Genomic DNA, 16641 nt, shown 5'->3' on the forward strand with positions numbered 1-16641 from the left:
CACTCCTGCAGTAAGTGTTCCCCATACTTCCACAATATCTCACGTCTAGCAATTGCATTTCTTTGACGGAAAAGCGTTCGCAGACGTGCAGTCGTGCTGCTGACCGCTGTGCTTGTTTACCCAGCGCAAAAAGTGCTTCCTGCTCCCAAGTTTTGCGCTGCACGGTAAAAGTTTCAGGTGATTTTATTTTCTTAGTACCTATATTGACTTTGCTGACTCTTCTCCCGCCTTCAATTGGCCTTAGATTTTCCTACTACCGTAAAGTCAGAGAAGCGTCGCATGTGCACTTGTGCAGCGCTTGTGTGGAGCGACCCGGACTCTGATTTTGACACAGTGTACAAACTAACAAAGTAAGGAAAGGCACATTCTTTCATTCACAAAGGTGTTGTGGCTTAGTTTCAATTGAGCGAGCGAATAGCGACGACCCGTCGGCGGCCGGCGGACGAAACGCTGGGCCGACTGACTCGATCGGTAGGTCGGCTGGTCGGCGAACCGTGCAGTAGCGCAGTTATTTTCCAGCTCATCTCCTGCTGACGTCACACGAAAACGCCACAGAAAATGGGCGAGCGTAAAGAGAGGAGGACAGCATTTTCGAATTGATTTTTCTAATAAATAAATTCGCGTAAACGCGGCCAGAGTGGTCGAAACAATGCCTACGGACTCCGAACTACAATTTGCGCTAGTAATCCCGCAATGTTTACAAATCACTTCAGTGTCCCTTTAAAGGCTGCAGCATTTACACGGCAGCGCCGCTTTACCCCTACAATGTGACGGCCCAACACGTTACCTCTTCTACAACCTAAATCTAGAGGCTTCATTTATCGAAACATGGCGCAACAAGTCCAGTTGCGCACACACCATGAAAAGGAGACGAATTACAAAAAAGCACTGCTGTACAGGGTCTTGACAAAGTGGTTTCAGAAGGGACCGTGACAATGCCCACACAACAACGGACCAACCTTTCCACAACCCTTTCTCCACTTCCCAGTATGCTCTGAAGCTTTGAGCTTTCGATGCAGTCCTGTTCATTTGCACAGCCAGCTCCAGCCATTTTAAAGGGGCACTGACACACAAATTTTGCATCTTGTTTTGTTTGTTGCAATAAGTAGCTAGTGACCTACTTATCACCTCTAGAAACCTCATTTGCTTCAGCGTGCGACGGTTGTTTAATTAGAGGCATTTTCAATGCGGCCAGTCACAGTTTCGGTTTCAGCGGGTGCCGCGAAACGATGGATTTTGTGAGAACAAAGCTGACCACGTGACCGTCAGAGGGATATCAGAGAAGAGCTCCGCATCGTTGGCAGTTTCTGCGAATGCCCCCACGTACTGATCTCTTGAACTGCTTAATTAAAAAGCCACCGTGGACGTGATGCAGGCGATGAAAGTGGAAATGCTACCGCGGCTAAAGAACGACGCGCGACGCTCGAGACGGTGGGTGGCAAGACGCGCGCTGGGAGCAGCCGGCCGGTCTGCCTACAGGTCCGCCTACAGATGTGGCAACTGCGGCGGATATTCGGTTGCCGCTCTCGTAAGCGATGCAGATGACAATTTTTAATGCGACCCGCCATCGCATCATTAACTCCTTTCTCATGTAAGCCACCATGGTAGCGACTTGGGTACAATTTCGTGCAGCGGTAACAAGCTATCACTCGAGCTACCTGCGCCGGCCTGGGCCACTTCGCGGCCGTGGCCGCCGCCTGCACAGCGACCGTGCGGCTAGCTCAGTGGGCTTTTTGTGCCTCCGGCGCGTTTTCGCATTCAATGGTAATAAACAGTAATAGAAACAGAGTGCCTGGAATCGCTATAGAACTTTGGTCGCAGCCAGCTGTCCGATGAGCTGACGAAATCACGGCGCCTCCGCCGTCAACGATCTGGTCGTTCGTTCTCGAGAGCAGCAGCTCCGCCCTCCGGCCCTCCGATTGTAGCGGAGAGCCGGGCAAGCCGGCGAAAAACGCTGGCCGTGCGAAAGCGGCAAACCCAAACTCGCGACGTGTTTGGATGTTGTTTATTTACAAATTATCCGCGGGATGTCAATTGTGCGTGGTCCTCTGCTGGCTGGTCGGTTGCGTTTCGCACACTTTAAAATTGCTTTTGAATATGTTCTAGGCTGTATTCACCGCTGATATTTTGCAGATGATGTATGTGTGTTCCCACCAATCTATCTCCGAAGTTATCTCGCCTTCAAAATTTTGTGTCAGTACCCCTTTAAGAAGGACACGGCCTGTCTAGCTTGAGTGGGCCCTGTAGTGCGCACACATGCTACCAACATGCGAGTTAATTCGGTACAAATTGTCCGCAGCCCTCCTGCCAACTGAACTGACCTGAAACCAGCAATGTTCTACTCCACATATACACACGCTAGTGCCTTGCTGCTGGCTCCTACACACAATGGACAACCCCCAAACCTCGGTGATACGTATATAAAAAAAAAAGGGGGGGGGGGGGGGGACAAACAGACAATCCGGGAAAACATACTACCTAGTAAGAAACGTACTATGGGGAATTTTTAGTGTTCACAATTGAGAGCAAAGTGGCTGGAAATCGTATGAACCGAGCACGTATATCAAAGGCGTTCTACTGTACTTGAACGAGTGCTGGAAAGCAACTGAGAATATCTGTTGCACTACACAAATACACAAGTAAAAAAAAAAAAAACAACAACAACGCAAGAACCCAAAACTGCTTAGTAAAATGAACACAATTACACTGTGAAGTCGCTGTTCACTCTTTTACATAATATACCCCCTTCAACCCTTCAAGTAAACTAACTCTTAGAATGAGTGTGATCCGTGAAAGTTGGTACATGATCGTGTGCCTTGCCGAGCATTGAAACAGGGTTTCTGCATACCAAGTAGTGATAATAATATCAATGACCTTCTGGCCCCATTTTGTGTATACATCTGCGTTTCCTTCAGTAAAAACATCAATTGTTAGCCGGTGGTGTGTTGTGTATGCTCTGTCTTTCTGGTGTTCAGTCCAAGCTGATTCCCATTCGGTCCTACATTACTTCCTTCTCTGTTACAGCCGCTAATTGCATACTAACACACTTTTCGTTTTTGTTGTTCTTGTTTCCGAAAAAAAAAAAAGCTAGCTATGTACATTACCCCTCATGTAATGTCCCAATGCGACCTTTGAGGAATCAATAAATCAAGTTGGCCCACTCATAACGAACACACGTAGAAACTGAGATCCCTTCGTTACATCCGCTTTTCGCTATACCCGGACCCAAAAGGTGTGTATACAAATGGTAACAGGAAACGAAGATTCGTTCGTTACAGCCGCTATTTCCATAAAACCAGGTTCGCTATAAGCGGGCTACACTGTATTTGCGTGCCGCAATACATATAGTGCTCAGTTGTGCCAGTGCTGGTCCGATAATCCCTTAGACCAGGGGTTCTCAAGTATGTTGGTCCCAGGGAACCCTGCTAAGTTCCGTTAAGTGCCAAGGAACCCCCCTCCCCCCCTTCACTCCCGCCAGTTTTCATTCTGTTCATACTACATTAACGTGCAATAAATTCAAAAGCAATCAAGGGTATCGTTTTTTTTTCCCGTCGACTTTACGCGAATGTGTACGCTAGCGGCACCTATCTCCAAACAGGAGAAATGCGCATAGGGGTAATATAAGGACGAGATTCAAGTGCAATAGTTTAACCACGTGGCCCGTTTTCGGAGTCTGGCTGGCTACAAGCTGCTGGCGAGATTTATTGCGCAGCTCGCGCGTTTCTGTTATGAGCCGAGCTGTGCTTACTGACACTCGGGCGTGAGTAATAGAGGTTCCTTAGATCGATTGCACCTCAAGTTTACCATATAAGACTTTGCGACTGCGGAACCAGGGAAAATTTATCAGTGGCTCACGGAACCCTGAGGAGGGGCATGAGGAAACCCCTAGGTTGCGCGGAACCCACTTTGAGAAACCATGCCCTAGAGTGTTACCCCTAGTTTTTTTTTTTTTTTGTACTGCTTTCCTCTCCAAGTAAACGAGCCAACATGTACCAGACAGACTAAGACTACCCAAGTGACTAGTGAGAGTACACCTTCGATGTAAAGTTTTACCTCCAAATGAACTCTGTGTTCTCTCCTCAGATGATGGGACACTACAGGTACAAATTAAAGGTAAGAAGTGAAAAAGCCCGCGAGTCAAGATTTCGGCGCACATTACAGACCCCTGGGTGGTCAAAATCAATCCAGAAGAGCCCTGCACTATGGTGCGCCTTAGAGCCCAGGTTTAGCTTCGGCTCGTTAAATGCCACAATCAATCAATCAATCAATCAACCAATCAATCAATCAACAAGTAAACCAAAAAAGAGGTGACGGACACCCACCGGAGTGTCCCGGGGCGAAACGGACGCACTTGACGCTGCCCCGGTGGGCCTTGAAGGAGGCCACAAGCATCCTCTGGACAACGTCGAAGAGGCCCACGGTCAAATCGCCGCTGGCCGTGGCCAAGTGGCAGCGCCCGGGCCGGGCACACACGTCGAACACCGCGTTCTCGTGCGCTTGCCAGGCTGCAAACAACGGACACCAAAGCAAGGCACATCTGAGCCACTAGACCGCTTCTTGCCGTCAGATTTCGAGCAACGGTCAATTTCACAGTGCACTTTAAAAAAGGAAAGCAGCAACAACAGTTGCCTGGACAAGGGGGCACACTGGTCTTAAAACAACTCCTTTTAATTTCACGTAAACTCTTGTGAAACTTGTCAGTCTTGCTGCTTTTTCCCCACTGATTTCAAATATGCCTTTGTTGTTTGAGTAAGTCAATTAGTTATCAAGATAACTGGAGATAACTAGCCATTTTGTTTAAACAATAGACAAAACAGAGTGGGTTGTAAAACTGTAACCCTTATATTTTCCATCACTATGAACCCTGGTGATGAGTGCAGTAAAGGAATCGGTTTCTTCATGCACCACTTGTAACTAAACTTAGAACTCATTAAACTTTGGTGTTTGAAACAGGCACTCAAAATGATTCCTTGTAACAGGTGCCACCAAAGTTTAATGAGCTGTAACATTAGTTCCAAGCGATGCATAAAGAAACCGATTTTCTTATTGCACTAACCCCCAGGGTTCATAGTATTGGAAAATATAAGGATTACACTTTTACGACCAACACTGTTTTGTCTATTGTTCCTCCAAAAATGGCTAATTATCTCTAGTTATCTTGGGAACTAATTGAGCAACTGAAAAAAATAATGGAATATTTGAAATCAGCGGGAAAAAAGCAGCAAGACTGACAAGTTTCACAAAGTTCACTCGAAAATTAAGAGAAGTTGTCTAAGACCAGTGTCCCCCCCTTAATTCCCAATTACAAATGCACACTGGTTGTCAAACTACGGGTACGGGCTATCACACAACACCTCTTCCTTTCAGCTCTCCACGCGTAGAAAGCACGTAGACCTGAAAGTGGTCGCGTATCATAGAGAAAAAGTGATTTTTACACAGGGAAGTAAGTAGTGGCACCCCAACTTTCCAACCTTGCTGTAAATTTGGCCTTGCAAGGAAAAAGTGGTTTCGCTCAGAAATTCGCCGTTTCAGCTTGGCTAGTGATGACGGAGATTTGAGATTTCCCTCACTGAGCAAGGCAAACAATGTTTTCCACTAGAAAACAAGCACTACGGCGGCTGCGACACACCAGGCAATGCATATGCATGGCTACGGATAACCGCTGAAGTCAAGTGCCGCTGCAGTTCTTTCTTGTCCTGTTCGGTGCATTGCACGAAAGTTTTATTAATAAAACCAAAGCAAAACAATTCTGCACGTTTTACACTAAAAACAACATGCACCAGGGGCGTCAGAAAGTTTATTTGTTGCTTAGCAACGACTTGTAAAAGCAGAACACCGGAAAGTAAAACACTAAAAAAAGAATAGCTCAACAGTTGATCGTGACAACTGTGCAACAGAGGACGAAGGCTAATACAGCTGTAAAACATGCCCATTTAAGTGCATGTGCACAGCCAAGTGCACTCAGGTTTTCTGAGTGACACTTTGGCTGTGCGCTGCTAAACGATGAATCAAAGTGCTCTTCACCACGATGTCCGTGACGATAGAAGGTGTAAATATTGCTCAAAACGACTCAAAATCTTCTCTATTTATCACGTGAGCAATAATGTAAACATTACGTTGTGTTTGCGTTGTTCAAAATCGCAATCGGCGCCTCGCACAAGTCCACAAAACGGAGTCGGGATGGCAACTGAACACCGGCCATTGGCGCAGATGTCTTTACTGTTATTCAGTGCGCAGTGAATCGCAGCAGCATTCTAAGTTGGGGAAAATTATCTGAAAGTGTGGAATATAACAGAGAAGGCTGAAACGGGAACACAACCACAGGGCTACAAGAAGCCACCTACAACGGCCACCATGGAGCAGCAAAACCCCACGAGGCGGCACTGGCATGTCGTTGGGAGCGACGTTATTTCCCTGTTTTTCGTCGCCGCTTCTCTTTTTGCAAAAATAATTGAACAACGTATCTATAATTAACTTGTAACATTACTTATTATTATCTAAACGATCGCTGTTTTATGTTATTTCTCCCGATTTTTTACCCCTGCGGGCGAGATAACTCACTCGGTGAGCTGGCCTGGGTAAAGTGTGTTTCGGAAACACACTCAGCTTAAAGTGCGTTCGGTGGCACGTGTCATTCGGGGTTGCCGTTTAATGACATTTTAGCTGAGTGCACTCTGTAGAAGTGGACTTAAAAAAAAAAAAGAGGAAATGCAAACACGGTATTGACCGACAACTCAACTTTACTCCACGAAACAGCCGTAAAAAAGACCGCACGAAACATGCGCAGATTACACAGGCTTTTACGCAAGCACACCCAGGGTGGCCTTCGTGCAGTCAAGATACGCAACTTCTCTCGTAGGTGTTACACATGGACATGCAATACACTTATCAAATCGTTTGTCAATGACACGGCTTCAATAATTTCTCCAGCAAGTTTATCACAGTGGTTGGCTAAAACTAGTGCTCTTAAATAAGCCTACAAAGCAACCGCACACGCAGGTATATGTGACTATTAACCCCAGACGGTCATCTTCCACAGCTCTTTGACGTTCCCTTACACAAACATTTACACGCCTCTTGGTCTGGCCCACCCACACTCTCCGCTAGTAAGACAAAGAGAGTTCGTACACTACTTCTTTAGCGCACGGTACAAACTTCTGCGATTCAGCGGTGTGTCTGTGTTTTCTCTTTTCTTAGTTTCCATGTTTTTTTTCTGCTGTTGCCACCGTGAATGCCCCCGAGCTTGCCCAGTTTGCTGCACTATACTCGGTGACAACTTAAGAACAGCACCGGGAGTTGCCGCTGTGCCTTATCACCGTAGCCGGATGTTTCTCCGTGCGGCGCAAGTGGGGCGTTACTGGGAATATTTTGAACACGGCGTCAGGGGTTTATGCAAAATTTCGATTTTGAGGGGGTGTCGGTAGGATGTTTGGGGGGGTGTTGTATAAATCCGTAGGCAGGGTGCTTGTGGAATCTTTTTGGGGGGGCGTCGAAGTCCTTCTGGGGGGGGTGTTGGGGGGGGGTGTTAGGGGGGTGTGTATAAATCCCTGCACGGCGTGAGCCGTTCCTGTGATTTTTTGGACTTAATATGCTTATAAACGACTCCAGTGACGACGAACAAACTGCGTGAGACAAGGCAGACGATATCACGCATTCATAGCAAACCCCTTTCAAAACGCGCGCGCACTGACGTCACGGGTCCAGCGCTTTGGCGGAGTGATACACTACATGAGGTGGTGCCGTTCTTGAGTTTACTCCTCCTCCATGCCTAGCTCTTTCCATCCTTCATACATCAGCTGTTTCCTCCTCATCAACCCTACTGGTGCACCCCCACCCCGACGGTGTACCCCTAGGGGTGGCACTCACAGGTGGCCAGGGTGACACCCTCGGTGGGCCGTCCGGTGCGCAGGAGGTGCACCGTGCCATCCTCGTCGGCCACGGCCAGCAGGTCACGAAGGTCAGGTTCTGCGGAGTTCAGGGGTCACGGCAGGGGAAGCAGAGGTGAAAATTGGCAAAACAAACAAAGAAAAGGTGAAAACATTGGTCACACATCTGCTCGCCTCACCGCAAATGTCATCGAAAGACGAGTTTTCTGCCACGTAAATGCCCCTCTTCTCTCTACCACCCACCGCTCTCACACTCTTTCTCTCCTGTCTCGCTCCTTCCACGATAAACACGGTGGATGTTTGCTCCGGGCTATTCAATTTTCCCGCCTTCCACCCCTCACGCGCAATCTACTCGAAAGTTTGATTACTGTTGGGCTTCTTAGAATGCCGGCATGTGGTCTAGGGTTGGGAGCGAGCTCTCTCTGTATTTTTGGGTCAAAACAGTTGTTTTCAACGTGTATTTTTTAAATTTCCAATTCCAAATATCAATATTTATTTTCAATTAAAAGAACACTGCCAATAGCACTTATGTATTGCTGTTTCCTCACAAACATGCTCAATGTTTTCTTTTTCCTGAGCAATGTTGAGAGGTATGAACTGTTTTTCCAGAGTTATTGGTTTGGAAAAGTTTTGCCTACATAAACTACCATATTTACTCACGCAATGAACCCTCTCCCCACTTTTCTTGTTGAGAATTTACTTTTCTGTCACTTTGAATAAAAAATGCAGCGGAAATATGTTTTTATTTTAAGCATGGTTGATGATGCTGTAGGCGATCGCAGTAACTTGATATCGTGCTACAGTACGCGCAGAAATGCTAAAGATGCATTCAACCAAAAAGAAATCTCAAGCGTAGCCGGAGATGTGAGCACGAATGCCGTGGCTTACAATTTAAAAATTGCGCGCTTGCGGTGCGCCACCTGTCGAATTCAAAACAAACCTTCTTGCGGCACAAAAACATTGCGGCGTGCGAACAAAGCACAAAACGTAGTCGCACTCCTTCCCTGCTCTTTGCTGTTTGAGGTGGTTCCGCCGGCGTGCGAACAAAGCACTAAACGTACTCCGCACTCCTCTTCTCTTGCTGTTACGCGATTTCGCCACTACGCTCCATGGTTTTGTTGTTCAGCTGTGTTCCAACCCTTTTTGTGCTCCTGGTACGCGGCGTTTTAAACTACAGTGGTGGAGCATGCGTTGCACATGAAAATGGCGCAGCTGTGTGGCAGGCACTTCAGTGTTGATCGAGTGTGTGTAGGCTACGGGCAAAAACGAAAGGTTTTTGGGTGTGTGTGTAGGCTACGGGCAAAAACGAAAGGTTTTTGGGTGGTGAACTAGGGTCGGCGTGTGTTTCGTGGGCCCAAAAAAGAGAAGTTTGCCGTTGTCGGAAAAGAAATTCTGCAGTGCCTTGACGGCACGGAAGACGGTGCCAACAACAAAGTGTGGCCGCAAGAGACTTCAGTGAGGATAGAAGCTCCATGGCGAAGGGGGACGATGGTGAGTTGCGAATGAAATATAAATTCAATTACATAATTACCTACATGTTTTTTTATGAAAATGGTAAGGCTCTGACAGCGCTTCTCTTAGCAACTTTAATTTGTATGAAATACGGTAGTGGTTCAACCTTTTAACTCCTGGCTGGACAGCTGACTACAAGGGCAGACAGACAGATTAAAATTTTCGGGTTTAAGCAGTCCAAACAAGACTATCACCTTAAAAAAGGATATTGTAGGCAAAAAAAAAAAAAAGGCCGCACAATTTCTGGCCCATCTTGAAGCCTCTATATAACCCACACACAACTTACATCAAAGGACGGCACAAACTTCGCAGCTTTTTTTAAAAAGCTCGGCAACTATGCAGCCATACTGCTTGGACCACTGCAAACGACTGCCCGTCCTTTTACGGCGATGGAATTTATCATTTCTCCTACACGACTCTTGGCAAAAAGTCAACTTGCACTCGCTTACGTTTGTGCCCGTGTCTTCTCTAGGTAGCCTATCTCTACTTGTCTGCACTGTCTGTTAAACTAAAACAAAACCGGACAAACGCAATAAGTGTCGTGAAGCCCTGCCCTGTTGAACTAAAACGAAACCAGACAAATGCAATAAGTGTCGTGAAGCACTGCCATAAGTGTCGTGAAGCCCTGTCGTGAAGCCCTGACCTATTTAAACCCTTTGAAAATTCGCTGCCCTAACTAGAATGTTCCGTTTAGACTGCTCTTGCATTGATAGTGACTAACAATCACTGAACAAGCGGACCTTGGGGCAAGAAAAACAAACGGATTACCTGAGAAGCTTGTGCAGGCAAGCGGAGGGACTTCCTGCATCTGCGCGAAGGTAAAGGAAGCTGTAGTTAGAACACTCACACAACCATTAAAGGATAACACTTAATTAGAAGCAACAAGAGAAAAAACATGCTTCCAGCTCACTTTTCACTGCAGAAAGCACTAAAGAGTTTTGTGGGACGAGCCAAAGTGTACAACTAGAAGCAAAAAAAAAAAAAAAAAAAAAAAACACACCCACAGCAGAAAGCGATCTGCCAATGGAAATCACACGAAGAATGCAAACACACCACATGTAATGTAAACCACTCGAATTATCACTATAATTTTTTTTTTTCTGCTGAGCTACCTTACATTCTCTGCAATGTGAACTGTTGATGAATGGCCACAACGCAAAACTTTTTCGCATACTTGCTTATTTGTTCACCATGCCATCACCACAGGGTATTTTGTAATGAGGCAAAACAGACAAAAATTAATAAAGTGACGCAATAGGGTAAAACACTAAAAATGTAATCACGAGTATGTTTGTTAACTGCACGTTAGCATTCAAATGATACGATCGAATGGAACTAGAGGCCCCCCCTCCAACCGCCGAAAGGATTGCAACACCATAAGGACCCGGTGAGAAAGTGAATGGTGAGCTCCCACTGCTTCGCCTATTCTACCTGATATCCCGCTCACTTGCTGTAAGTTTGCAACAAAATTTGGCATATTCTTATTTGGTCCAGGCAGGCTTCCAAATGTACCTAGCTTGGTTACCTCGACAGGTCCTGTGAGCACCGGAGTTCACTAAATATTGCCAAGCGTCTCCGTTCCAATCGACAGGCATCACGTTTTGCAACAACAAAATATAAAGAATCTCAATTTATTCTGGCAGTGTCTACAGTCACGGCACCTATGAAAATTGCATTCCTGAAGTTCTCACTGTAGCCGTTTGTGATTGGCTAAGTGTGTCACCTGGAGCATCATTGCATCAAACATTCAGTAAAAAGTGATTGTGTTGTGGGAAAGTACCTGCTTCTGCTTTAGATGGGATGACTACGAATCGAAGCTGAAGTCCGTTTTTTTTTTTTTTCTCCTACCACAATTTAACGAGTTTTCGTTCATTGGGTTTTCATCAGCGAATTTTTCACTGGGGTGTTATTCTAACAATTCCCACTCTATCGACGCACACAGTACTGCAACTTGGTTTGGTTTAGGATAGGTTGTCTGTGGTATAGTTGCGCCGGGTTAATTTGGGTCAGGTTTCCCTAAAATGCTGCCAGTCTTGTGGGGAAAAACTGCTGTGCGAAACTGGCTGCCATGAAAATAGCAGGCACTGCCATTTACTGTTAGCAGTTTCCTCGCCTTCACAAATGCAACCATTTTCTCTCTCTCTCTCTTTTTTTTTTTTTCATTTACTATCATTAGACTATCCTGCTAGCATACCCGAAAGCACAAGGAGAACGTAATTTCACCATAACAATACAAACAAGTAGGTACCACAACCAAGCCCAATCTACGAGTTAGAAAACTCAATGTGGAACCTGCCGCAGTCTATCGCCGTATTATTTCACCCCTAAAACATGAGCGAACGTGACCAAATTTGACGGGGCTTTTCGCGAGCTACAGACGCTGATTTACGAGATCATTTTCTGCGGCGCGCAGAAACCCTCACACCCTTTGTTCGAATAAGTTTATTCGAAATCTCGCCCAGCGCCATAATGTTAATTCAGCCTGCGTAAAAGAACGGTGATCGTTTCCCAAGAGAGGCAATTAAAACTTTCGAGCTCTTGTCCGGGGCCGCCAAAACAGGTGGCCGCTTTTGTCCCAGGATTCCTTCTGGCTGTTCCGGCCATCACGCTACCAACGACGCTTGTTAACGCTTACGAATACAAAAAAAAAAAAAACACAACTTACATCATTGCGCACGACGTATTCGCTGGCAGCTCGGCTGTGTAGATTCTTGAGGACCGAGTAGGTCAGGGCCCCGTTCCCTGCATTTGCGGGGGAAAACAAATATAATAAAAACCGGCAGGTTAAAACTTGCGGCAACGCCGCTGTTCTCGTTTTTTTTTTTTTTTTTTTTTTGCGATCCCAACACACTTGCTAAGAAAACGCAATACTGCCGCTCGTGAACGAGCAATAAAGTTCCTGAGGCAGAAATGAAAACTTTTTGGCTTACTCGACTTGACCAAAATTCGAGCGTCGCTCGCTTTACCTTAAAGAGACATTTAACATAATCACCAGCGAATTATCGATGTCGCATCCATGCGACCACGAAATGGCGCAGATGATATCCCAAGGCCACCCATCAATTTAAATGATCGGGCATGTAGGATCCTGCCCGCACCAGATAACAGTGTAGCGTCTTACCGGACCGCCGGAGGTATTCGCCCTCTCGAAGCACATTCAATACGTTGGGACCCATGATCAGTCACCTGGAGGGTCGAAAAGTAAGCGCGACGATTCAACTAACCAACTTTATTTACGCTGAATTTAATTCGTCCTAGCGCGAGCCATTGTCAAACGGTCAACAATCGGGCGCTTTTCGCGCAAAAACGGAAAATCGGCGGGCTTTCGGTGGAACGACTGCTACGCCGCTCTGGTGGTCACTCACATGTCTTTCACCTGCAAACACATTATTGAACAATTGTATTTTGTTAATAAACTACTAATTATTATCATTAAGTTTATTCAACGTTTACACGTAATTGTTTAATATGTTATGGTAAAAAAGGAGTTTTCTGCGGAGTAGCTTTGTGCGGGACAGCTGCGGCGAGAGTAGCTTTTGTCACTGTTTCGAGCGTGGGGTGAGCCGCATTAAGTGTAATTTAAGCTAGTTAACGTGTGTCAAAATGAAAGCGCCGACGCCGGTTTCGTCGTCCACGGGCGGGACTGGTGACAGAGCTTCGTACAAGGATAAGGACAAACCAGCGCAAGTCCGTCAAAGCAATATCACCGCCGCTAAAGGTATGTATGGGCACGTGCGTTAGGCCTACACCGCGGCGCCGCATGCAACTTTCGTGCTTCGAACGAGCGACTTGACAGTAAAACAGCGTCTATTGACAAATGCTACCGGTGCTCTTGCTTATAAAATAAGTCATGAACGCTCCCAGTGAGGGTGGCTGTCTGAGCGTTAGATTGTCTCGGCACGGCTGTGCTAATCGAACCACGCCGAGCACCTGTTCGCCATATAAGGCAGAAAAACCCTCTGCTAATGTTTCTAGCTCATGAACTTTTGCCAAGCACATTCTGAGAATGTTTCTCACCAGGGCGGAAGAAAACGACTTGGAATAAGTCTTGTATTGTGTGATCAAGCATGCCACTGGTAAGAGGTTGCAGCTTGGAGATGCCCTTTTAGGGCTGTGCCCAGACAGGTCGTTGGGTGTAGGAGGTATGCATAAAACATCGGTCACCGCCCGTCGTTTATTTCATTTTATCGCGGTTGTCGACCACCTCAGGTTTCGGTTCCCACCCCCCACAAAACGAAACTTGGACCGGAAAGCGAGAATAGTTATCAATAATGGCAGGATCAGCAGCATCGTTGCGGGTTGACCTGCTGTAATTTTTGTTTTCCACTTGCTATTTGCGTGTTTGGGTTTCGTAGTGGCGAAAGTGTTTTCCTTGATTGGCTTGCTTGAAGTGCCGAAACTTGCCTTTTCTGAATAACCTCGGGTCTAGACCGTGCTGGAGCGTAGTTTAGACATGCATCCAATATGACACTTGAATGTGAACATCTTCGACAGAACTCTGTGGTTGGGTTAAACTTAAGAGGCAAATACACCAACCAAGGGCGTTTTAATAAAGGCTGTGTCTAGCGTTCCGTCCAGACGGAACGGCAACTGTCACTAAAGTTCCGTCCAGAGGAAACACAAGTCGCGTTGAGGGCAGTCTTGATTTTTTCCTAACCGGCCAAACTGCTACCGCTCACTGACTAGCCAGAATCACTTATAATTATTAATCATTATTAATAAGTACAGATGATACAGATCCGGGCGGATCTCAAAGCCGACGCCCGCTTTACAATAATTAAGCGAGAGCAGTCGGTCTTGATTTTTATCCAACCGGCCACACTGCTTCCACTCACTGACTAGCCGGAGTCGCTGTTAATTACAGGAGATCGGGCGTGACTGGCGATGGCTATGTCGGCATTCGCTCCAGTGAGCGGGAGCGGTTCGGCCACTTGAGTAAAAAACCAAGACCGACTGCTCTCATCCCGTGAATTGCAAAGCGGGCATGAAGTACAGTGGGGTCCACTGTTAAAGGGAAACGGCGAGCGCGTGGCCACTGCGCTCCGCGAAGCGCCGGCTCCGAGAAGTGGTGAGAATCGGAGACAGGCGGCACATGCGCACTGACCGCACGAAGCGACAGAAGCCGCTGTGTCGTCTGCTACAGCGCTTCGCCCGGCCGCTGACATCCTTCGAGTGCGAAATCGCTCAGCTGTTTCAAGCTGATCGGCGCAGCGGAGCGCCGTAGCAGACAACAGAGCGGCTTCTGCCGCCTCGTGCGGTCAGTGCGCATGTGCCGGCTGTCTCCGATTCTCGCCACTTCTCGGAGCCGGCGCTTCGCGGAGCGCAGTGGCCACGCGCTCGCCGTTTCCCTTTAACAGTGGACCCCACTGTACATCTATTACAAAACGTTAAACACTACAGAAAAAAAAAGAAGTTGCAAGAATCGAACCAGGGACTACAGCGTCGGTAGACAGCGGCGGAACCGCTACACCAAATCCCAGGACGAGAAATGGCGGCTAATCGGCTGGTTTTGATTTGGCGTTCAGTCTGGACGGAACTTTAGCAGTTATAGGGGCGAAGCTCCTAAAGCCATGGGTCTGTCCATCCCTTGTGTCTCGTGGTTTGTGACCGCCACATGCTTTCGGAGATGTCGCAAAGTGGGCCGTGTTGCACGCGCAAGAACCGGCTGCAACCAGCAGCGCAAACTCGGCACCAGGAGCGCGAGCTTGTCTGTGTTCGCCAACGGGGGCGCGAGCGTACGTGCACTGCGAGAGGGAGATCACGCCACGAACGCAGGCAGTCGTTCTCGGAGATCGAACGAGACGCAAGGACCTTTGCTCGTTTCCTCTCGTCTTGTTCGGGCACAAGTTCGCCCTAAATAAAAAGTTATTTCTTTACCACTGTGTCCCATCCTACGTGACAAATTGTAGTGGAGGTGCGGGGTAGTCCCCGATGGCGCGGGGTCTTTCACCAGGTCTGGGCCTGGGAGCATTGACTCCGAAAATAAAAGTTGATTTGTACAATGTATGCGCAAAGTATTACGTCTTTGTTAATGATGTAATGGGCGAGCTTTCACGGGAGAGTTACGGTTACCGATGATCTCCCCCTCTCGAGCTTCGCCCCACTTATCATTCATTCTGTGGATATGGCGTGATTTTTTTAGCGTTCCGTCTAGATGGAACGCTAGACACTTTCTTTATTCAAAGCGGTCCCGCTTTGAATAAAACACCCTTGGTTGGTGTATTTGCCTCTTAAATATGACACTTGTATTTTTTTTTGCGTCATATTAATGACGCACCCATTAGACCTGCCGTCTCTTGTAAACCAAAATTTACAAACCAGGGTGCAATAATTTGCAATTACTTCCAACCCAGACGGCAGGTACTCGCTATATCCGAAGTAGGTTTTTTTTATTATTATTATTTTTTTTTACATTTACGTAGTCGAGAGAGAGTGGTTAAAAGATGCTAAGATGGTTTAATGCTCCCACGCAAATGTCTGTAAGGTGGTACAAATCGACGGTAAGGCGGGCTTTCATGCAGAGAACAGTAGCAGAGCCGCATGACAGGCTAACCACCTCCTGCACATCATCACAACTTGCGACCCATCGCCTTCCGAGATGCGTTGGGACTTTGTTTGCTTCGGTCAAAACGCTCACAAAAGTAATCTGCGTATCCATTTGTGATCGTTATAAGAAACAGAAAAAAAAAACGACAGAATTGAACAAATCTGCAGCCACGTCTACTCTTTTGCATCTCTGAAATCCACATACCAGCCTCAAGCAACAATTTTTATTTATAAAGGCCACATTAAGCGCCTGCATTTATGCTGCTGTCTATCAGGTGCCCGTGTCCCCCTCCCTTCCCTTTAAAGAGCTAGAAAAAAAAAAACAGAAATAGCGTGAGACCATCGCTTCCACAGTCTCAGATAGCCACCCCCCTGTAGTGACACTTGCAGAACCGCTGCAGAAAGAAACGAGCATTGCAAGCTTTTTTCAGATCTTTCCCACGTTGAAAACTTGCATATTCCAGCAAAGTTATTCCTTCTGCAGCTTAGGGCAGGCTATACAATTCGCTAAAAAACGAATTAACACCACCAACGCAGCCCTGATTTCTCTTCTGCTGCAGTGGCAGTCCGCTTGCACCGCTGCCATATTGCTTCTCGGCAGTGCCACCAGAGGCCGCCACAGCGGAATGACAAAGGCAAATTGTGGCCGACTTTGACAGGTGGAATTGGTCCAGGTGGTGCTGCCTGGCAACCATGA

The 16641-nt window shown here is 47.0% G+C and overlaps 2 protein-coding genes across 2 annotated transcripts in view; one reads left to right on the top strand and one right to left on the bottom strand.

Moving 5' to 3' along the window:
* The window catches only part of LOC144164396 (denticleless protein homolog A-like), a 50136-nt gene extending 37380 nt beyond the window's left edge, over nucleotides 1–12756 (bottom strand). Inside the window, exons 1-5 of the mRNA XM_077694917.1 lie at nucleotides 12520–12756; nucleotides 12064–12140; nucleotides 10167–10206; nucleotides 7867–7965; nucleotides 4323–4505 (exon numbers count right to left, since the gene is read on the bottom strand). Of these exons, the coding sequence (XP_077551043.1) occupies nucleotides 4323–4505; nucleotides 7867–7965; nucleotides 10167–10206; nucleotides 12064–12140; nucleotides 12520–12574 (454 nt within the window). The 5' untranslated portion in view covers nucleotides 12575–12756. The remainder of the gene's footprint in view (nucleotides 1–4322; nucleotides 4506–7866; nucleotides 7966–10166; nucleotides 10207–12063; nucleotides 12141–12519) is intronic.
* A 146-nt stretch (nucleotides 12757–12902) lies between these two features.
* The window catches only part of Cct4 (chaperonin containing TCP1 subunit 4), a 34032-nt gene continuing 30293 nt past the window's right edge, over nucleotides 12903–16641 (top strand). Inside the window, exon 1 of the mRNA XM_077694918.1 lies at nucleotides 12903–13116. Within this exon, the coding sequence (XP_077551044.1) occupies nucleotides 13002–13116 (115 nt within the window). The 5' untranslated portion in view covers nucleotides 12903–13001. The remainder of the gene's footprint in view (nucleotides 13117–16641) is intronic.

The sequence above is a fragment of the Haemaphysalis longicornis genome, unplaced genomic scaffold (genome assembly GCF_048455015.1).
Source record: "Haemaphysalis longicornis isolate Haplotype H1 unplaced genomic scaffold, Haemaphysalis longicornis Haplotype H1 scaffold_13, whole genome shotgun sequence".
NCBI classification, from domain to species: domain Eukaryota; kingdom Metazoa; phylum Arthropoda; class Arachnida; order Ixodida; family Ixodidae; genus Haemaphysalis; species Haemaphysalis longicornis.